The sequence below is a fragment of the Neophocaena asiaeorientalis genome, unplaced genomic scaffold (assembly GCF_003031525.2).
Source record: "Neophocaena asiaeorientalis asiaeorientalis breed wild unplaced genomic scaffold, Neophocaena_asiaeorientalis_V1.1 scaffold118, whole genome shotgun sequence".
Taxonomy (NCBI): domain Eukaryota; kingdom Metazoa; phylum Chordata; class Mammalia; order Artiodactyla; family Phocoenidae; genus Neophocaena; species Neophocaena asiaeorientalis.
Window position 1 is genome coordinate 1,413,380 of NW_020175528.1, and position 22,498 is coordinate 1,435,877.

A 22,498-nucleotide genomic window follows, 5' to 3' on the forward strand; every position below is an offset into this window, starting at 1 on the left:
AGGATACCTTCTGCTTGGACATTCTCTTCTTTTTCTGGGCTGAGGCCCTGAGAACTGCATCACCACAAACAAAGACCCAGCAGGGTGCCGAGCTGCCCTAAGGCCTGGGATGCTGGGGCAGCATTTAGAGATGGAGGGGCTGGTCTTTTTGCCAGGCAGCTCTGCTCACTGGCAGAAGTGCCCTCGGTGTAGTGAGTGGTACAATCCCTCCGTCTCTAAATATTTCTCATGGAGTGTCTCTATCTGGCATGCCCAGGTGCCTGAAGTTCACCCCTTGCCTTGCATGGGTTACAGATACCTAAGACCCCTGTAAAAATATTCTCATTGAGGGGAGGGCAGGGGTTGGGTATCAGGGCATTTCATAGGGAGCTAGGAAGGAATTCAGGAATTCAGAGTTAGCTTATGATCCACAGACATTCTGAACATAAATATCTACTTCTTCAGTCACTCAGCATAACAGGAAGGCATTTCTTCTCATTGCATATCAGAGGCTGGTCCCCAAATCAGCCTTACTGGTAATTATTTAAGGACACAGAAAATATCTGGGAATTGAGCAAACAAATCAAGCAGCTTATATACATACACGGATGACCACAGAAGAAAAGCATATTTGATGATACAAATGAACTTATTTACAAAACAGAAATAGACTCACAGACATAGAAAACAAACTTATGGTTACCAAAGGGGAAAGGCGGGGGCATAAATTAGTTTGGGATTAACATATACACACTACTATATATAAAATAGATAACCAACAAGGTCCTACTGTATAGCACAGGGAACTATATTCAATATCTTGTAATAACCTATGATGGAAAACAATCGGAAAAAGAACATACACACAAAATATATATATCATTTTTCTGTATACCTGAAACTAACACAACATTGTAAGTCAACTATACTTCAATTAAAAAAAAGAGATTAGGAACCAAGATGGCGGAGTAGAAGGACGTGCTCTCACTCCCTCTTGCGAGAACACCAGAATCACAACTAACTGCTGGACAATCATAGAGAGAAAGACACTGGAATTCACCAAAAAAGATACCCCACATCCAAAGACAAAGGAGAAGCCACAATGAGACGGTAGGAGGGGTGCAATCACAGTAAAATCAAATCCCATAACTGCTGGGTGGGTGACTCACAGACTGGAGAACACTTATATCACAGAAGTTCACCCACTGGAGTAAAGGTTGTGAGCCCCACATCAAGTTCCCAACCTGGGGGCCTGGCAATGGAAGGAGGAATTCCTAGAGCATCAGACTTTGAAGGCTAGTGGGATTTGATTGGAGGACTTCGACAGGACTGGAAGAAACAGAGACTCCACTCTTGGAGCCCACACACAAAGTAAATCAAGTTCCCAATCTGGGGGCCTGGCAATGGGAGGAGGAATTCCTAGAGCATCAGACTTTGAAGGCTAGTGGGATTTGATTGGAGGACTTCGACAGGACTGGAAGAAACAGAGACTCCACTCTTGGAGCCCACACACAAAGTAGTGTGCGCATCAGGACCCAGGGGAAGGAGCAGTAACCCCAGGGGAGACTGAACCAGACATACCTGCTACTGTTGGAGGGTCTCCTGCAGAGGCAGACAGTGGCTGTGGCTCACCGTGAGGACAAGGACACTGGCAGCAGAAGTTCTGGGAAATACTCCTTGGCATGAGTCCTCCCAGAGTCCGCCATTAGCCCCACCGAGGAGCCCAGGTAGGCTCCAGTGTTGGGCTGCCTCAGGCCAAACAAACAACAGGGAGGGAACGCAGCCCCACCCATCAGCAGTCAACAGGATTAAAGTTTTACTGAGCTCTGCTCATAAGGGCAACAGTCAGCTCTACCCACCACCAGTCCCTCCCATGAGGGAACTTGCACAAGCCTCTTAGACAGCCTCATCCACCAGAAGGCAGACAGCAGAAGCAAGAAGAACTGCAATCCTGCAGACTGTGGGGAAAGAAACCACATTCACAGGAAGATAGACAAGATGAAAAGGCAGAGGGCTAGGTACCAGATGAAGGAACAAGATAAAACCCCAGAAAAGCAACTAAATGAAGTGGAGATAGGCAACCTTCCAGAAAAAGAACAAAGCAGTCTTCAGGAATAAAAACGGAGCTGGAGGACTCAGACTCCCTGACTTCAGGCTATACTACAAAGCTACAGTAATCAAGACAGTATGGTACTGGCACAAAAACAGAATCATAAACCAATGGAACAAGATAGAAAGCCAAGAGATAAACCCACGCACCTATTGTCAACTAATCTATGGCAAAGGAGGCAAGGATATACAACAGAGAAAAGACAGTCTCTTCAGTAAGTGGTGCTGGGAAATGCAATTGGGTCATTTGTAGAGACGTGGATGGATCTAGAGACTGTAGACTTACTTCTGCAGAGTGAAGTAAGTCAGAAAGAGAAAAACAAATATCATATATTAACGCATATATATGGAACCTAGAAAAATGGTACAGATGAACTGGTTTGCAGGACAGAAATTGAGATACAGATGTAGAGAACAAACGTATGGACACCAAGGGGGGAAAGTGGTGGGGAGGTGGGGATGGTGGTGTGATGAATTGGGCAATTGGGATTGACATGTATACACTGATGTGTATAAAACTGATGACTAATAAGGACCTGTTCTATTAAAAAAATAAAATAAAATTCATGAATTAAAAAAGAAAGAACGAAAAGCATATTTGAAAATTAGGAATACACTCCGATCTGTGAGGGAGAGAGAATCTTTCTAATAGATACAGGCAATCCCACCATGGAACCAAAGCAAACCAGTCAAGCAGGAGTCTGCAGTCGTGAATCTCGCATGTGGCTTGCGCTCAGATCATGTCGAACCGGGGAAAGTGTTCCTGAATCAGAGTCGGGGAGTGTGCTCTCTTTTTCTGCCTGCATTGGACTAGTGTTGTGTTGTTACTGCTGGTTTGGCTTTCATGTGGGTTTAGTGGGTTGGAGAAAATACTAAGGAAGCAAGGCCATCTGAAATCAGGAGACCCCCTGCCCACTCCATAAACTGCCTCTGATGAAATCACCTTACTTCTCAAGCATGTACTTTTCTCATTTGTTGAGCGCATAAACACCCATCCATTCATCCTCCCGGGGACTCTGAGGAGAATGTGGAATAATATGATGGGTACTCTGAAACTAATAAGGTATTAGTTCATTAATGGAAGATGATGAGGGCCGTCACCATTCATTATGGTTATTAAGTATCTATTATTAATACAAATTAATCCTAAATCTCATGAGGAATGAGGTGGGTATAAATAAATAAATGAGATCTAAATGAATGGGTTTAAAGGCAGTCATGATAGTGATTGAGTACCAGCCTGGTTCCTCTCACTTCTGCATGAGTGTTGGGGAGAGAGGAGACCCCCCCCCCCGACCCTGCTTAATGGAGTGAGTCTGTTGAGAAAGCTGGCCCTGCACTCAACACATCTGGTGAATGAGACACCTCCTCCCCAAAGCAACCCATCCCTCCTTCCCCGCCCCATCTTTCTTCTATTCTCTCTCTCTCCTTCTGACTAGCTAGCTCCCCTGAATTGCCATCCCTTCCTCCTTAGGCTAAGGGACTGAAGATGTGGTCCGGACAGGGGTGTTTGCAAGAGCCATCCCCATCCCTCTGACACTCTAACACCCTTTGCAGGCCGTCCTCCAGCAAACCTGTAGGAGTGGGCCTCCCCTGCCCAGCCTGAGGGACACCCTGCAGCTCAATGATTCCGGATGAAATGGAATGCTTCCAGAGGCCTCACCTCCTCTCCCAAGGCCCTCCAGCCTCCCACAGTGCCTACTTCCACTTGACCTGCAGGAACCCTTACCAGACACACTATTCAAATTCACATCCGACCATAGATTGTTCTTTCTTTCTTGAGTGGTAGCACCACCGCATTGCGGTTTAGAGCGGAGCCACTCAGTTTTAATGTGCAAGACCATCACCCGGAGATCTTGTTGGAATGCAGATTCTGATTCAGAGGGTCGGGGTGGGGTCTGAGATTGTAGTTTCCAACCAGCTCCCTGGGGACACCTGTGCCGCTATCAGGTGCTGCTGCCTAGGGATGGCTCACACTTCGCTCAGCAAGGCTTTCCAGCCAGGCTCTGGACACAGACTCCCTGTGAGACCTTGGGCAAGTTATTTAGCCTCTGTGGATCTGTAAAATGGGGAAAATAATACTACCACCTCCGAGAGTTGTTGGAAGAACTGATTAAGGCAACGCGTGCTGAGTTCTTAGCCCAGTGACTGGCACAGAGCAGATGAGAGAGGTCAGTACTCACTGTACCACTGATGCGTGGGGATCACAGGAAGATGAAGTAGGAGCTTTCTCTTAAGGGTGCCTTTCCCTGGGAAGACATTTCAGAGATTTTGAAGAGCACATCGTTCAGGCTTAGCACTGCCTGGAACCACGGCCAACTAATTCCATACCTCTGAATGCAAAGACCGTTAGCATTTTAGGAAAACAAGCCCCTATTAAACAGCGTTTAGTTCGTGGGGAAACCTGGCTTTGGGGAGATTGGGTAGCTCTCCAGCTACGTTGTGTGTGGCCAGCCTCACCCATTTAAACGTCTTTAGGTAGACGGGATTCTTGTTTGTTTGTTTATGTAAAGTGGCCATAGGTTGCACATAGTAAGCAACCCTTCTGAAGATACTGAGGGCGTTCAGGGGTCAGAGCAACTGTGACTGGCGTCAGTGAAGGATTTGGGGCTGGGGTGGAGAGGTGGAGAGCAGTGTGGGGAGTAGGGTGTGGAGGGGTAGGAGCTGGCCTGGGTGGGCCAATCAGGGTGGGAGAAGTAGGAGAAGGAGGGCCAAGCGATGGAAGTAGGGTGCAGAATGGAGCCTAGAACCAAAAGACAACAGTGTGTTTGGAGAAGCAGGGATTATGAGTTGGGTAAGATGGGTGTGTTTGTTTCCTATTGTTATTGTACAAGTTGCCGCACACATAGTTTCAAACAACACAAATTTATCTTACAGTTTGGAGGTCAGATGTGTGAAATCGGGACTAAAATCACGGTGTTGGAAGGGCTGTGTTCTTTCTGGGAGTCCTAGGGGAGAATGGGGTTCCTTGCCCTTTCCAGCTTCTGGAGGCTGCCCACATTCTTCAGCTCGTGGCCCCTTCCTCCTTCTTCAAAGTCAGCACTCACACCACACCAGCCTCTGCTTCCTCACATCACCTCTGACTCTTCTGCCTCCCGCTCACTTATAAGGACCCTTGAGATTACATGGGGTTTACCCAGATCATCCAGGCTAATTTCTCATCTCAAAATCCTTCACTTAATCACTTCTGAAGACCCCCTTTGCCAAGTAAGGTAACATAGTCACAGATTTCAGGGATTAGGGTAGAGACATCTTTGGGGGCCATTAGTCTGCCTACCAGTTGGGGGTGACTTAAATCCTGGGTGTCTGTCTCCCAGGCTTTTGTGAGAAATGCAACTTATTAAGGAAGTTCCTAAAAAAGAAAAAGAAAAGTTTATTCAAGAGTTTGGAACAAAGGGAAAAAGCTTTTCACGACCCAGCTATATTAGCAGGTTCATAAGGAGAACCTCCCCCTCACACAAGGACTGAGGACCAAGGTCATACATGGCATCCTGGTAGAGTCACCTTCATCAGGATCTCCAGGAAGAGCCACAGGAGAGGCAAGGCAGCCCGCAGTCCATGAGGACCTGGGAGAGCACTCGTCCTTGGCCTTCCCTCCCTCTCCTCAGCACCACCCTCCGCTTACCTCCTAAATTCAGAAACTCCCTTAGAGCCTCGATGTATGTAGGACAAATTCTCCTGTGTGCTTTTCCTTAACTCTCACACTATACCACACTCATAACTCTTCTGACACCAGATGTGGTGTTTTTTCTTTTCCACACCAAGCAATTTTGTCCAACACCAGCTGGGTGTCCTACAATTCAATTCAATTCTGACACTAACTGGAGTTAGCACGGATCCCAGAGATTAAGGGCTCAGTCACAGGAGATGGCTCCCACTTCAGGTGCCGATCTCAAGTAGTAGGTTCCCAGGTTACCCACCACTTCTGTCTAGCTCAGCTACAAATCGGGGGTTCCCATGAACCCTTCCTTGGAGTGGATCATTTGCTAGAACAGCTCACAGAATTCAGGGGAACATTTACATATGTGTATAAGTTTTATATAGTAAAACCTACAGATAAAGAACAGAGATGAACAGCCAGATGAAAAGATACATAGGGCGAGGTCTAGAAGGGTCCCAAACTCAGGACTGTCTGTCCCCATGAAATTGGGGTGTGTTCCCCTCCCAGTACATAGATGTGTTCACCACCCCGCAAGTTCCCCAAACCCCACTGGGATTTTTAGGGAGGTTTCATCATGTAGGCATGATAGATTACTAACTCTTTTTCCATTCCTCCTCCCCTCTCCCCTCTCCATAGAATAGCGGGTACGACTGAAAATTCCAAGCTTCCCATCATGGCTTGGCCCTTTTGGTGACTGTCCTCCATCCACCAAATGTCACCTCATTAGAACAAATGACACTTCTATCACGCAGGAGATTCCAAGGGGGTTAGGAGTTTGGTGTCAGATGCTCCTGTCACTTAGGAAATCGCCAAGGTCTTAGGAGCTCTGTGTCAGGAACTGGGGTCAGAGACTACACGTTAGAACAAAAGGTTCTCCTAGCGCCCTTATTTACAAGGATTTTTAGGTCAGGAACCAGAAGTAGAGACCAATATTTTATTTACATATATATCTTATTATCTTACTCACACTCAAGCATAAGAATGAATGCTCTATGAAGTGATTTTAAGTCTGAGCATCTCCCCTGCTTCTGCCACACCACTAGAGAGGGAACCTCAGAGGCATGGCCTGGAAGAGCCAAGGCTCCAGGCTCCCCGAGCAGGACCTCAGCCTCTTCCACATGAGGCAGGGCGCCTAGCACATGGCAGGCTGCATGAGTATTTATTGAATGGATGAATAAATGGATGAATATAGTGTGCAGACTTTTCAATGGGATTAAATTATTTAATTAGGGATTCTCCTTTTATGTGTACTCCCTGAACACCTATAACATCTCACAGTTTACCATTATTACACGGGATTCAAAGAATCTTCGTTCCTCAAACCAAAACACAGTGGTGACCTACGTGGCCACTTTGCTGTTTCTGTCGTGGTGCGTGGTAGGATGGAATGCTGGGCATAGCCTTGGAGCACTTTCTACGTCCCAGCCCTGCACTTTGGGAACATGGCAGGAACAAGAGAAGGCTGTTAGGGGTTGAACTGGGTCCCTCCAAAACAGATGCTAAAGTCCTAACCTCCAATACCTCAGAATGTGACCTTATTTGCAAAGTTGTCATGAATGGAATTAGTTAAGATGAGGTCATACTGGAGTCGAGTGGGCCCGCAAACCAATATGACTGGTGTCCTTATCAAAAGATGGCCATGTGAAGATGGAGGATTGGAGGGATACATCTGTGAGCCCAGGAGGGCCCATGGCTACCCAACACCAGGCATGGAGCAGACCCTCCCTCAGAACCCTCAGAAGGACCAACCCTGCCGACACCTTGATCTCAGATTTCTAGCCCACAGAACTGTAAGACCAATAGTTCCTGGTCTTATAAGACCGGTGAGTGGTCCTTCATTGTAGCAGCCCTAGCAGCCTAATACAAAGGCCAACACAGAATTGTGGACTTACACCTTCCCAGTCTTGTTTGAAGACTTTGTAAAACCTGGTCCTTGAACAGTGTAGCTTGGATAGAAGCCAGGATGAATGAGCCACACTTCTCTATGTTAATGTGGAAGCCCATTCGTATTTTCTGATATCTACAGTCAGACCCAAGCTTGGAACTAGCAGGTGCTTTGCACCCTATCAGTGCTCAGAAGTCCACGCTGAGTGACTACCCTGGGCTTGGAGCTGGTCAGAGCACGCCACTTCTCTCCAAAGCCAGGGAAGGTTGGTGCTGGCAGGATTTTGTGTTTCTTTGGGTGTTTTCTTTGGGGCGGGGGGGTTGCAGGGGAAGTGGGGAAGGAGAAGAGATATTGCTGGAACCTAAACTGTTCCCAAAGCTTTGTATGAGACTAAAACCCAGGTGTGAAAATTCCACATGGCAAATCTCCCTAACAGACTGCTCTTAAGACCTTGGATGTGCTAATGGATTTAAAACCACAACTGTGCCCTAAAGATTTCCACAAATTCTTCCAAACTTAATGGCAAACAAAGAACCCAATTTCTTTGCTGTGGAATTCCAAGCTGAGACAACCTGTTCACACGTTTTCCCTGGAGGTCCCTGTGAAATGCAAATAGGCCTCTCTACAGAAATCTCTCTGCAGGCGGGAACAGGTGATCCGCTTGTGGCAGGGATGGATCTTTTCTGGTGCAACCATGTGATGCTCACAGCCAAGGCCCACTGACAGTCTGTAATTATAATCAGGCACTCCAGAGGCCACCAGAGCAAGATCAGTGTGGGAAGCCCACACAGTGGAGCCTCTGTGCTGGAGATTCAGCCTCTCCGTTTGGAAAGCACACACGTCTCGGCTATTCTGCCAGAGAGCTGACAGATACACACCAGGTGGGCACGTGGCCGAAGGTGAGACAGGTTAGCCATGTGGCACCTGGTTTACAGAGCCAACACCTGAGGAAATCTTGGCGAGATTTGAGATGTAGGACATGCTGGCTGACTTGTCCTGTGCTGTGTCTTTGGAGATGGAAACACTTAACCAATTCTGTTCAAGATCAGCTCAATTTTCCAAAGGGGCAGAATTTCTTATTTGAATTATTCAGAGGAGTTTTATTCACTCACACCGAGATATATATCAACTAAACTATAATTATGTTTCTCTAAAGATATCCACTGAGATGCCTCCTTTTTTTTTTTTTTTTTAACTTGCAAGGAGAAGTCAGACTCTGTATTTCTGGACAACCAGCCTCGATATTCTGACTGGCAGGATGAAAAAGTAATTTTCTTCAAATACATTATTGAATAGTTAGCTGCGTCTCAGCAACCTGTTTAATATACTGGGGTCCCCTTCAAAGAGCCTATGATTCATTCTTATCTTTGCCAAGAGATAACATTCAAAAGCACCTGATGACAGGAAACAGGAGTTCTGGGCTGCAGCCCTGCCACTAACAAGCTCTTTCACCTTGAACGAGTCCCTGATATTCTCTGGGCCCGAAGGCTGGTCGAAGGCTCCAGAGGACCCTCCCATCTGCTCTTCTGCAGCTCCTCACAGACATCCATTCTTCCCTCTCTACCTGAAGGCAGGAGCCTGAGGGCTCCCTAGGATGGGGTCTGTCCTCCTTGACACAGTGTGAATCTTTGCCACCCACCTCTCCTTCTTTGCATATCTCTCCGTATAGTGCTCGCTGGGATTCCATGTCTTTTAAGCGCTCCCCTCACCTTATTTTTAGAAAGGTCATGGGCACTTGGTACCCAGGATTTGGTCCCTATCATGGCTGAAAGGCTGTGTGCCCAGTAACAGAGGAAGAGGCCTCAGGGGAGAGCAGAGAGGGCTTGGCAGAACATGACAGCTGTTCACCTATCCATTCATGCTTTCACTCATGCGATCTACATTTACCAAGAACCCGGAGACAGACGTGGTCCTTGCCCTCGTGGATCTCAGAGTCAAGGACTGGCCTCACCAATGAGATAGCCGCGAGCCACGTGTGACTGTCAAACCCTTGAAATGTGGCTAGTCTGAGCTGAGATGTGCTGTTAGTGTGACATGCACAATGGATGGCAAAGACTTCATAAGAAAAACGTGATGTACAATATCTAAGTTTTAATATTGATTACATGTTGAAATGACAAATGGATGTATCAGATTAAATAGAGCATAGTATTAAAGTTAATTCACTGTAGCTCCTGGAATATGCTGGATTACATATGTGCCTTGAGTGTTGAGAGGGACTTGGGAGGGTGGAGGTGGGCGGAGATGGTGTGGGCTGGCACAGAATAGCCTGGGTGGCGTGGTGGGGAGAGAGGCAGCACAGGAGGGCTGGGCACGTCCTGGACCACATGCGGGGAGGGCAGAGAGCTCATGCCAGGAATAATGGAAGTGGTTGACGGTAATGAGGGGCAGGCAAACACCAACCATATCCCCTACTTTTCTTAAGCACTCACTATGTCAGATGCTGTTCTAAGTGTTTTATAGGTACTAAGTCATATAAATGCAGTACTCATGAGGTAGTTACTATTGTCATCATTTCCATTTTATAGATGAGGAAACTGAGGCATAGAGAGGGGGTGTGGCTTGCTTGTCCTGTCACATTTTGCTCTCCCACAGCCAGAAAGTAGTCAAATGAGAATTTGAACCCACGAGGTCTGATTCCAGAGCGTCAGCATTGAACATGCTACAGCCCCTCTCTAGGGTTGGGCTGAGGGGTGAGCACCTTGTGGGGAATGGGCACCTCCACAGGTTTGAGGCAGCACAGAGCCCAGTCTGAGGAGACAGGAAGGCTCCTGGGGGCAAGGAGTTCGGGGGAGAAGAGCAGAGACTGATGGTCCCATGACACCTGCACTGCCAGGTTCTCTGCCCACCCTGTCACGAGCTGTCTCCTCACCCTCTGTGCTCCAGCCACAGGGCCACCGCCTGCACTATTCCCCCTGCCTTGAACATTCTTACCCCATTGGTCCCCTCACCTGCCTCCTTTCCTTCACCATCACTTCCGGTCTCCATAACTAGGTAAACCTCCCAATTATGGGCTCATATGGCACCTGGTACCTCCCCTTCATAGTATTTCTTTCAGATATAATGTTACATTTATTTATGCGAGCGTTTTGTTTTCTGCCTATTCCCTTAGGGAAGGAACTGCGTCTATTTTTCCTCACTTTTTATACTCAACACCTAGAATAATTCCTGACCTGTAACTGCTATCAATAAATATCCATTGAATACATAATCAAATCTTCCTGCAACATGGGTGTTCTATCCATTGCACAAATAAAGAAACTGGCACTCAGCAAGTGTAAGAAACTTGCCCCAGGTCCAAGTCCAGGTAAGAGGGCAGAGGGGAAATTTCCACCGAGCTGGCTCACTCCAAAACCACCACCTCTCAGTGGGACTGCAAGGATGTGCTGATGCTCCCAGGATGGGCATCAAAGCCAGAGGCTGCGGGGAGGACTGAGCAATAGGCATGGACCCTTCCCTGGCCAGAGTCATACTGGGACTCACCCATATCTGACAACTTTTACCCTCCTTCCTTTACCCCATGAGGCTCCCGCCTTCCAGAGCTCTCCATGTCTGCTGAGCTTTTGCAATCCTTCCTCTTGTGCTGCCAACCTGATGAGGTTGCCAGGATTCCAAGTGTTTGTTTGTTTGTTTGTTTTTGGCAATACGCGGGCCTCTCACCATTGTGGCCTCTCCCGTCGCGGAGCACAGGCTGCGGACGCGCAGGCTCAGGGGCCATGGCTCACGGGCCCAGCCGCTCTGCATCATGCGGGATCCTCCCGGACCGAGGCGCGAACCTGTGTCCCCTGCATCGGCAGGCGGACTCTCAACCACTGCGCCACCAGGGAGGCCCGATTCCAAGTGTTTGACACACATATGGGCTCATCCCGATGACCATGCTCCAGCTTCCTGAGCTGGACTCTTGTCACCCTTTACTTTCTTTTTTTTTTTTAAAAAAAAAAAAACCAGACATTTATTTTTCACAGTTCTAGAGGCTGGACTCCAAGATTAGGGTTGTCACCCTTTTCTAGAGGAACCAATTCCACTGTTGCTGGCTTTTACTGTAATCATTCATTCGTTCAGTAATTGTCAAGTGGCCATCATTTCCCTTAAACCATACCTCGAGAAGCTCACAGTCTTTTGCGGGAGGGGGTTGCACCCACAGGATGAGATTGTAAAAACCTCAACCCCATCCTGAAGTGACTCCATTTCAACCCCCTTTCTCAAGCCGAGCAATCTGCTTGGTCTTTGTGCAGCTGATTACGATCAGGGAAATAGCACCAGAGGAGAAATAGTCTCTTTCCTAACTGTCTAATTGAAGACATGTGCTTCCCGGCCTGTAAAAATATTGAACTCACTCTGTACATGGTTGCTTACAAAGTGCAACAGGCAGGCCGTGCCTCCGAGGCTCAGATCGGAGGCCCAGGGCCCTGACAGATGTCAGCTGTTCAGGAAATTCAGGAGGAAAATGTCTGCATATGAATTCCATGGCATGTCCCGGAAACGAAAACCAGGGAGGAGTGAAAAAGCTGGGCAGGCTTGAGAGGCTTTTTGTTTTGGGGGGCAAGGGAGTCCTAATGCTTATTGGGGAAGCTGGGAGAAATGAGTGATCAGAGGCAGGAAAGCTTTAGGGTCGGCGGGGAGGGATGCGGGCAGTGGGGGGGTGGGAGACGGTGGCATATGGTGGACAGTGGGAAACACTGGCGGAAATCTTCCTGTTTTGTTCACTGTAGCATTCCCAGTGCCCAGAAGTGCCTGGGACATAGTGGGCGCTCAATCAACCTGTGTTGAATGAACTGAATGAATCTCACACCATGTGTCTTCTGAGATTTTTTGTTGCAGGTCATGTTCATAGGTGCCCAACAGGAAAATAAAATAAATGAGGTCAGAAAATTCGGCAAACTGACTATTCTATCTGCCACATTAGCATATTAAGTTCTCTGAGGCAGAGGTTCTCAAACTTAGCCCATCTGAATCACCTGGAGGGCCTGCTGAAACACAAGCTGCCAGGCCCCACCTCCAGAGTTTCTGTTCAGTGGGTCTGGGGTGGGGCCTGAGAATTTGCATGTCTAGCAAGTTCCTCAACGTCTTAGCTCAGGCTGCTATAACAAAATACCACAGACCAGCAGTTTAGACAACAGGAATTTATTTTCTCACAGTTCTGGAGTCTGGGAAGCCCCAGATCAAGGTTCCTGCAGATACGATTGCTGGTGAAGGCCTACTCCCTGGGCTGCAGATGGCTGCCTTCTCCCTGTCTCTCGTGACAGAAAGAAAAGGAGGGGACTCTGGTCTTTCTTCCTCTTCTAATAAGGGCACTAATCCCACCATGGGGGCCCCACCTGCATGACCTCATCGAAACCTAATTATCTCCCATAGACCTCACCTACAAACATCATCACATTGGGGGTTAGGCCTTCAACATATGCATTTTGAGGGGATACAAACATTCAGTTCATAGTACTAGGTGATGCTGATGCTGCTGGTCCAGGGACCACACTCTGAGAACCACAGTTCTGAGTCACCTTGCAAAAAGAAATCTGTTTTACTGTGTTCAGTAAAACTTTTCCAAAATATTCTTGTCTCTGGAAGCCACTGTTCATGGTACATCTTGCAGGACAGTGTTTTACAAAACCCAGTTGGGAAAGAAGCCTGAAAGGGTCTGCAGAGAACATTTTCCTGAGCGATGGCTAGTGAGGGGCCACATATCCATTGGCTGGTCCTGTCCCGCCTACTCACTCCTACAGGACACAGAGCCCTTGGAATGCAGAGTCCCTACTTCACTGAGAGCAGGATTTGTGCTCTAACCTCTGGCTCGCACGTCAACTCAGGCAACCCTACCTCTGTGGGGCTTTGCAGAATTTGCCAATTAGCCCAAGCCTGGGCAAGAGAAGCTTTGGCCTGGATGAGAGACCAATTGAAGTGCACTTTTTCACTAAGTGGAAATGAGGCCCATTAGTAAGGCCTGAAAGTTAAGGGATCTTCCCAGGGTGTCATGCTGGGGGGTGGTGGGAAGGAAAAAACCAGCTGGTCCAGTGAGTTGGTTATGTAGGCGAAAATCATAGAATGGTGCCAGAGTACCAGGTAAATCATTGTTGCCTAATAACAGTGTGTCTTCTCTCCCCATGGATGAGTGTAGATCCGGGGTGCTAGAAATTCTTGATTTACACTCTCCAAGCACAAATCACGAGAACAGTTTTTCAGGATGGTTTTGAAGATTTGTCCGAATGTTCCTCAACCAAATTGCAAATGGGGGTGGTCTGTTTGACTCAGACTACCTTTCATATTTCCTGCTCCCCTGTGCTCCGCTGCCCTGAGTCAGCTGTTGCTTTTTAAAAATTTTTTTTATTTTAACATTTTTATTGGAGTATAATTACTTTACAATGGTGTGTTAGCTTCTGCTTTATAACAACGTGAATCATCTGTATGTACACATATATCCCCATATCTCTTCCCTCTTGCGTCTCCTGCCCTCCCACTCTCCCTGTCCCACCCCTCTAGGTGGTCACAAAGCACCTAGCTGATCTCCCTGTGCTATGTGGCTGCTTCCCACTAGCTATCTATTTTATGTTTGGTAGTGTATATATGTCCATGCCACTCTCTTTGTCCCAGCTTACCCTTCCCCTCCCCGTATCCTCAAGCCCATTCTCTAGTATGTCTGCATCTTTATTCCCATCTTGCCCCTAGGTTCTTCACGACCTTTTTTTTTCTTAAATTCCATATATATGTGTTAGCATACGGTATTTGTCTTTCTCTTTCTGACTTACTTCACTCTGTATGACAGACTCTAGGTCCATCCACCTCACTACAAATAACTCAATTTCGTTTCTTTTTATGGCTGAGTAATATTCCATTGTATATATGTGCCACATCTTCTTTATCCATTCATCTGTCGATTGCCTTTTGACAGGAGGCCCAGCGGGTGCTTTCTGAGCTGTCATAAACACTTACTGCTGAAAACCCACTGAACTTCTCCCTGCCAGTTCAGAAGTGCAGGCAACCTCCTGGGGAAATCTTAAATAGATTTGCAAATAAGAGTGGCATCTTTGCTCTGGCATGTGGTTGATCTTGGCACTAACCAAGACTTCATCTTTCTAATGTTCCAAAACAGTGGCCTGAGGGCAGATGGCCTTGCAAGTCCTCAGTGAGAACCCAGTTTGCAGGCTTTCTGTCCTCCTGGTTCAATAGCTCTCCATTTCAGGAGCTCTCCAGGTCAGTTTTGACCTACCCTGCAGGAGCTTATGTAGCTTATGTGTCCATTGTCATCTGAATCTAACATTTGATGAGGCTGTTGCAATAAAGAAAAGCTTTCCAGAACACAAGGCACTAAAATAAAATAACACACTCCTTAGCGTGGTGTACAAGTTTCTCAGGATCCCAGCCCCACTGCTCTCCACTAGCCTCGCCACTGGCCTCACACATCTGACAGGATGATGGTTGGAATGTATCCTTCTATCATGCATAGAATTCATCTCTCTTTATTGCTTTATCAAATTTTTCATTTTGCTCTAATCTCATCTCTCTTCCAATTCACTAACGCTTTTGTCAGCTTTCTCGATTTTTTGTTTGTTTGTTTCAACAACTATATCTTTTATTTCTGACATTTCTCTTTGGTTCTTTTTCAAACCTGCCTTCCCCTAACCCCTTTCCAATTGCTCCATTTTCTCTGGTTCCTGGAACGTGAGTTTTGATGCTTTTTCTCACACACGCGAAGGATTGTTCCCTCTTTGTTTTATCAGTGTTTACTCTGAGCTCATCTCCGGCAGGAATTGTCCTGCTCATGCCCTAGGTTGTGGGCACATGTCTGTCCAAAGGTTTTGAGTATGTCTTTGATAAAGGCCTAAAGACTTCAAGGATACATTTTTTGTAAAAATATCTATTTATTTATTTATTTTTATTTTTGGCTGCGTCGGGTCTTAGTTGCGGCATGCAGGATCTTTCGTTGCGGCTCGAGGGCTCTTTGTTGTGGCACATGGGCTTCTCTATAGTTGTGGCGCGCAGGCTCCAGAGCACGTGGTCTCAGTAGGTACGGCGCGCAGGCTTAGTTGCCCCACGGCACGTGGGATCCTAATTCCCTGACCAGGGATCCAACCTGCGTCCCTTGCATTGGAAGGCAGATTCTTAACCAATGGACACCAGGGAACTCCCAAGGTTGCATTTTTATAGTGTCTGAGTTCTGGATTTCCACACCATGTGGGCTGTTTACACTTGGAGCCAATGCGCATGCTTAGAGCAGGCTTGGGTGTGTAACATCTCAGAGGAGACACGTGTCAGAGAGGTTGGCTGGCTGCCTCCCAGCATCCTTAGGTTGATGTCAGTGGTTGTCCCAAGACCCAGGCTTCAGACAGTCCCAGGCTTTATGCAGACATGCCAACTCGAGTTTTCTTTGCACAGGGGACCTGAGACATTCCTCATTTTCGTGGGCTTCAAAACCATGGCTGATAGCCTGAGCCTTTCTAACTCTCTTATTTTTGTTTTATTTTGTTATTGTTCTTATTATAGTTTGTGCAGCATCTCAATGTATTTGGAAAAGGAAAAGAGTTTCCAGGTTTGTTCAGGTTGAAAATATGCTCTAAGCATTGGGGGTGCTTTATTTTAGCTCATTTCACACAGTAACCCTACGATGTAGATACTATTATTATCCTCACTGTACAGATGGAATTGAGGATTAGGAAGCTTTACGTATTTTCCCAAAGTCCAGAACATACTTCCCCAGAAATTCCTAAAGCAGATGTGACATCCAACCCGTGACCCCCAGGCTTGACCTGCATGGACCCCCCACCCCCTCCTTGGCCGCCCTGCTCACCACACTCTGTGGCTGCCTTCAGCCCCAGGGCAGCCCCTCATTCTGTCTGCCCCCCACTCATACCAAAGCTTTCCCACCCTTCCCCTGCTACATTTGGCCCGCTCCCCCTGCTGAAATGCTTTCCATCTTGCAACAGCCTGTCCCACACACACTTTCTCAGCCTTTCCCCTCTCTAGTACGTATTATAAGTTCTGAGTAGGAGTGAGGGTGAAGAGGTGAGAGTGGACAAGAGAAGCATCATCAGAACTTGGCAGTAACTTAGCTGGAGGGAGGGGCAGAGGGAGGAAGTTGAAAGCAATGCCCAGTGTCCCAGCTTGGATGACAGATTGGATGAAGGAGCATTTGCTGAGGCAGGGAACACAGAACAGGGAGCAGGCAGGGCTGGAGCATGGGGCTGTAGAGCTCAATATTGGACATGGTGAGTTTGAAGTGCCTGTGGAACATCTAGTGGACCATTCAGGGGCAACTTGACATGTGAGTCCATCGCTCAGAAGATAAGTATCTGCTCAAGATCCTGATTTGGCAGTCTGTATGCAAAGCTGAGCCAGTGGCTGTGTATGGAATGGAAAGAAGAGAGGCCAAGCGGGGAAGCCCACCATGGGGTTGTGGTTCACTTAACATCCAATAGCAACGCCTTGAGGTTAGAAACCATGTCATTTCTTTCCCTGTATTTTCTAATAATTTTCTGCCCAAGACAGAACTGGTCCTCCTGCTTTACAGGGTTGCAGTGAGGATTAAATAGTACAAGGGAGAGGAAAAGCTGCTCTGACATTGAGAAGCTTGTTCCAAGATTGATTGTTGCTATGACGACCATCCTCCTGCAGCCCCCAAACGCCCATAAGTCCTGTTGCCTACAGAAGAAAAGCTGTTCAAGTCCTTGGGCCTCAGTTCCAAGCTATCCTTGCAGCCTCATCTGCCACTCCTCACCTTGCCCAAACCAACGTGACCCCTCCAAGCTCTGTGTCTGTGCTCCTTCCCTCCTCCCAGTGCAATCAGATGCCCGCCCCCTCCACGGCATCACCCTGGTGCCTTGCACAAATCTGTGGACGTGAGTCACAACTATTACAAGCTTTTCTGTCAATTCTGTGTCTGAACTGGAAGCTCCATGAGTTCCAGGTGGAGGTGCCTTCTTTTCTTCAAAAAGCAGGATATGCAGTTAGTAAATGTCTATAGGAGTGAGTGAATGTCTATAGGAGTGAGTGAATGAGTGAATCTCCATTTGCCCCAAACCTACTAGCTTCTTTGCCAACTGAAAGGACAGATGAATGAGGGAATAAAAGGTTTCTGCTCCATTTTCCTGGAATTTTTCCTTGCCATCTAGTCCTAATGAAATCTTAACAGTTTTAGCCACCCTAAATGCCACCTTCTCCCAACCGGAAGTCTGTATCTCACAGTGCTTTGCACCTTGTCTGTAAGACTTATCTCAATTCCGATTGCATCTGAGTCTTCTGTGTCTTTGATACCTAACCACCACCACCATGCCCTGCCCCAGATTGAAAATCTTGCAGGCAAAGCATGTATCTGATAAGTGCTGCATCCCAAGCAGCCCTTAGTACATTCCCTCGCACATTGGTTCATAGGTAAATGTATCTCACATTGAATAACTGCATTCAAAAATACCTGACTCCCTAGGAAAACCAACGCAGAACTTCCAGTGTGGCCCATTCAAGGACATTTGGACCAACTTGTGGGCAGCCTGATCTCCTCCCCTCTCATGGGAAGCTTCCCCAGTCTCCAAGTCAACCCTGCAGTACCAGCCTGCTCCCAACTCAGACCTCCTTGGCATTGTCCCTGCCATCCACCCTTTTGGGCAGATATCCAGCGTTTGTCCCTGGGCCTCGGTCTCTGATTCACTCCCCAGCTAAACAGCAGCTGCCACCAGACACCGTGGGAAAACACCTGCAGGTTTCCAGAGGGCAAAGTGTCTTTGGTCCAGCTGAGGGCTTGGGCATTGTCTCTGGGGTTGGCATTGGACATGCCTGGTGCCAGCTGGGTTCCCCAGGGATTCATGCACACTCAGGAATGAAAGTTCCTCTCTCCCCCCAGGAAAGGTCACTTTGCCTAATTTCCTCCTTTCATGGTGGAGCCATTGCCTGACACAGTTATCTTTGCTGCCTCCTGGCTTGATCATTTTTCAGTTACCGTTTGTCCCTGCAGAGGGTTAAGGAGGGTCTCTTTCTCATCATAGATCCACATATATGAAACCCTAACTAGGCATTTCCTTTAGCTGCCTTCATAGATTACTTGGTACAGGAAGTCTGCAGGAGTAAGCCCAGTCTGACTGATAGCCTCTGTTTGGACGCCGAGTTAGGAGCTCACTGGGGAAGCTCCCAACCTTTACTACCTCTAGGTCAGCTCAGGCTGCCCCCCACTCCCAGAAGGCCCTACCTTCTGACCTCGGAAAATATAAATCTTGCCATCTTTTGTGACCCATGTCAAAATAAGATAAAAACGTACCCCCCTTCCAAATTGCCATATTAAAATAAGATAGAACGTATCCCCCTTCCAAATTGCCAGGATTTTCTATTTTTTTAAATACTCACTGTGGTAAAGGTACAGCACACGAGCAGTCTCACACTGTGTGGCAGGAGTATAAATAAGCACAAATTATTGCAGGAAAAAACTGGATGATGTATTGTCAAGAGCCTTCAAAAATACCTCCAACGTTTGATCCAGTAATTCCATTCCAGGAATCTCTTCCAAGGATATGATCAGAAATGCAGAGAAATATTGGTGCAAAAAGAAATGCATTGTGGTACCATTTATAATTGCTGGTACACAATGAATACCTGCGAATAAGGGAATAATGAAGTATAAAATATAGTATAGTATCATGTAGTGTATCCATATTATACAGCCATGTAAAATGAAGATAGTAAAGGCATTTTAATACTGATGTTAAGTGAGATAAGCAAACTTTCAAGCTGTATGTACAGTGTGTTCCAAATAGACCTTTCCCAACTCTTGTTTCATGGGATGCTTATAGGAATGCTATAAATAGAAAAGTTCCATTTTACCAAAAGGTTGAAAAATTGTTACAGGTGTATACTTTGAGGCCGCTGGGAACCTTGGATAGGCTAATGACATGGGAAATGAAAAAACAAAATCCAAGGCTTCACTGTTTTTTAAGGTGGGACATCACGGTTTTTAGGTGGGACATCACAGGGCTGCTGTTCATGGAGCACATTTCAGAAAAGCTGGGGGATGTGGGGGTGCCTAGGAGAAGATTGTAACGTTGACAGGGATTGCTACTCCTGTGAAGATACGGACTTATTTTGCTTCCTCCTTGGAATTTTTTTGTATCGTCCTACAAAAATGCTGTAAGTGTTGTGAAAGAAAGCGGGCCAGAGAACCAGCCTCCATCCAGCTACGGCAGATGCAGAGTGATGTAGAGTCAGCCAGTGCATGGATTCAGCATGGCAGCCAGGCCCAAGAGGGAGGCCACTGGAAGAGTGGTGATGGTGGCCTGGGCAGGGGAGCCCCCCAGTGCTGCCTGATTGTGTTCTGCCTGTATTTCAAAGGGCATGAGGTGTGGACAGGGTCACGGCACTGCCATCTGTCCGCTCTCCACCCTGGGACTGGTCAGAGGTTTCCTGATGCCTCAGAGACCATCCCCAGGATGTTCTGACTGGCCATCCGTGATTGCAAACCCCAAGTCCAGCGTGCATTGGGTCTCCTTGGATTAGATGCTCCCTCATTCAGAACTCTCCTTAGTTCCCCACTCTTTCATCACCCCTAGACTGTGTCTTCAGATCTTCTTTTGTGCCACACCTACACCCCTAGGTCAGCCTCACCTGGGTCAGAGACCCACCCCAAGATCCCTGTACCCAGCCCAGTGTCTGGTCTCAGGCATCAAGCAGGAGGTGGGTGTAAATAGAGTTAGGACCTCTAGTGAGATGTATCAGGTACTGAGCTGTACACTCAGTGAAGTGTAACAGGATTTTGGAGACATCTGCCTGGACCCCTCCTGCTTACCTTCCAAGGGCCCCTAAAATATTCATCAGGCTTTATCAGGTTAATGGATTTCAAAAGAAGCAATTTTCTGAGACATGAGACAGAACCGTATAAAAAGAACATTAAGGGGAAAAAATCTTATTCCAGAATGAAAGGGAAAATATCATTTAGCATCCCTTTCGTGTTATCTATTCATGAGAAACAGCACATTTAACCCAGAGCGGGGTATAGGGAGGACTTTCATGTCCTCACTTGGGGTCACCTTCATGCAGAACTCATCTGTCTGCTTGCCACAGATGGCAGGGGCAATGGAGACAAGAGGACGCAGATGAGAGACACTTCCGAGGTGGACTCCACAGGGTACAGAGGGATTTGAGGGAGAAGGAGTGGGGAGGAGAGAGAGCCTAATGCGACTTCCAAGACACTTGCTTAGGGGGCCGGAGGGAGGGGGCTCCCATCCCCAGCCTTGTCACCTTTTATGCTTCCTATCGCTTTTCCCAAGACATGCCATATTGGTTTCTATTTTGCATGATGCTGTGGGAGTTGAGCATCTTGAGGTCAGGAATTGTGACTTTATCCTGGCCCCCAATGTCTCTACCCACCCATTAAGGTTAGATTTTCATTCCCAGGCCTGAGACCAGAAATCACAGGTGCAAAAGTTGTGAGGGGACATGTGAGGGGACATGAGTGATTCCAGCCAGGAGGACCCACTTGTTGTTCTTCTCTAGCTCCCCAGGCACTCTAAGGAAGGATAAAACTGAGTCCTCTTGGGCAGACTGTCTGTCTCAGAATTTATTTTGCTTGGGTTGAAGGGAGGGTGAGACTACAACAGCTCCTCAGACAAGCCTTAATCTAGAGACAAAGGAATTGCAGGGGGGGAGGTTCCTATTCTGAAACTCATTCTTCTTCCTTTTCCCATGGTCATTGCTTTCTCCTTGATCCTTTCTAACTCCTAATTTTTTCCTCTTCTATTTTCTTCTTTCTCTTTCCCTTCCTCTGCCCCTTCTCTATCTTCTTCTTCATTTCTACTTCCAATCTAGCATCCTTCTTTTTATAGCTCCATCCATCCCAGAGCTTAGAAAAACAATTTTAATTTTACTCTCTCTCTATTGAAAAACTAAGAAAAATTTGATACAGCGCAAATTTAAGCGGACACCTCCACCTGTCCACCAAGAACTTGCCAGCCTAGAGAGCTGGTAATTATGTGACCAAGATAATCTGCCGATAGCCAAATGTTTGCCTGATAATTAGCTTCTCAGGTGTTTCTCTACTCCATGGTTTGCCCCATCACGTTTGATTTGAGTTTCTATAACCTCAGTGCATATCAACCATTATGTTCATTGAGTTCTTTGCAATAAACATTGTTGATCTAAAGGTTGCTTCTCCCTCTTTCATAATTAGAATAACAGTCTGTTTGATGTTTCACTGCATATTCAATTTTAAGTGTTGCTTCTCTTTCTTTCCGCTAGATTTGTGACAAAGAATGGCATTATTATGTCATCAATGTGGAGTTTCCTGTGGTTACCTTATACATGGATGGAGCAACGTATGAACCATACCTGGTGACCAACGATTGGCCCATTCATCCGTCTCACATAGCCATGCAACTTACGGTCGGCGCTTGTTGGCAAGGTAACCCTAAGTCCAGACCTTCTTCCTGACCCATCTGTGTACAGTCCATGAAAGATACTGACAGAGAAAAGGGCAAAGCAAGTGGTATGAGAATCAGCCAGGAAAATTTTCTATCCCTTACTAATAAAACAGGACTTATAAAAATAAGGATGAATCCAGGCACTACGCTTGTATAATAATAAAGCACTTGGCTTGAGACCAGATTTTGATTTGAGATAAACATGAGAATTTCAGGTTGCCTCTGAGTCGCTAATGCCTTTTATTGTTCTGGAACCTTATCCGGTTTCAAACTGGGGCTGTGTGGGGCTGAATGTGGAATCTTATAACAGAATTGCCAGTTGGCTCTGTTGATTGCTACACGGGTCAGGAGCCAAGGATCTCTCTTTATTCCCAATCAAATTGTCCAAGACCCCGACCCTCTATACCGGGAATTCACAAATATGTGGGACGGAGGGAGCGGGTGGATTGCGCATAGGTTCAAAGTCACGAGGGGCCA

The 22,498-nt window shown here is 47.0% G+C and overlaps 1 protein-coding gene across 1 annotated transcript in view; it reads left to right on the forward strand.

The window, feature by feature from the left end:
• The window catches only part of CLSTN2 (calsyntenin 2), a 511,540-nt gene that overhangs the window by 450,030 nt on the left and 39,012 nt on the right, over positions 1-22,498 (forward strand). The window contains exon 9 of the mRNA XM_024769029.1: positions 21,840-22,002. Coding sequence (XP_024624797.1) covers positions 21,840-22,002 — 163 coding nt within the window. The remainder of the gene's footprint in view (positions 1-21,839; positions 22,003-22,498) is intronic.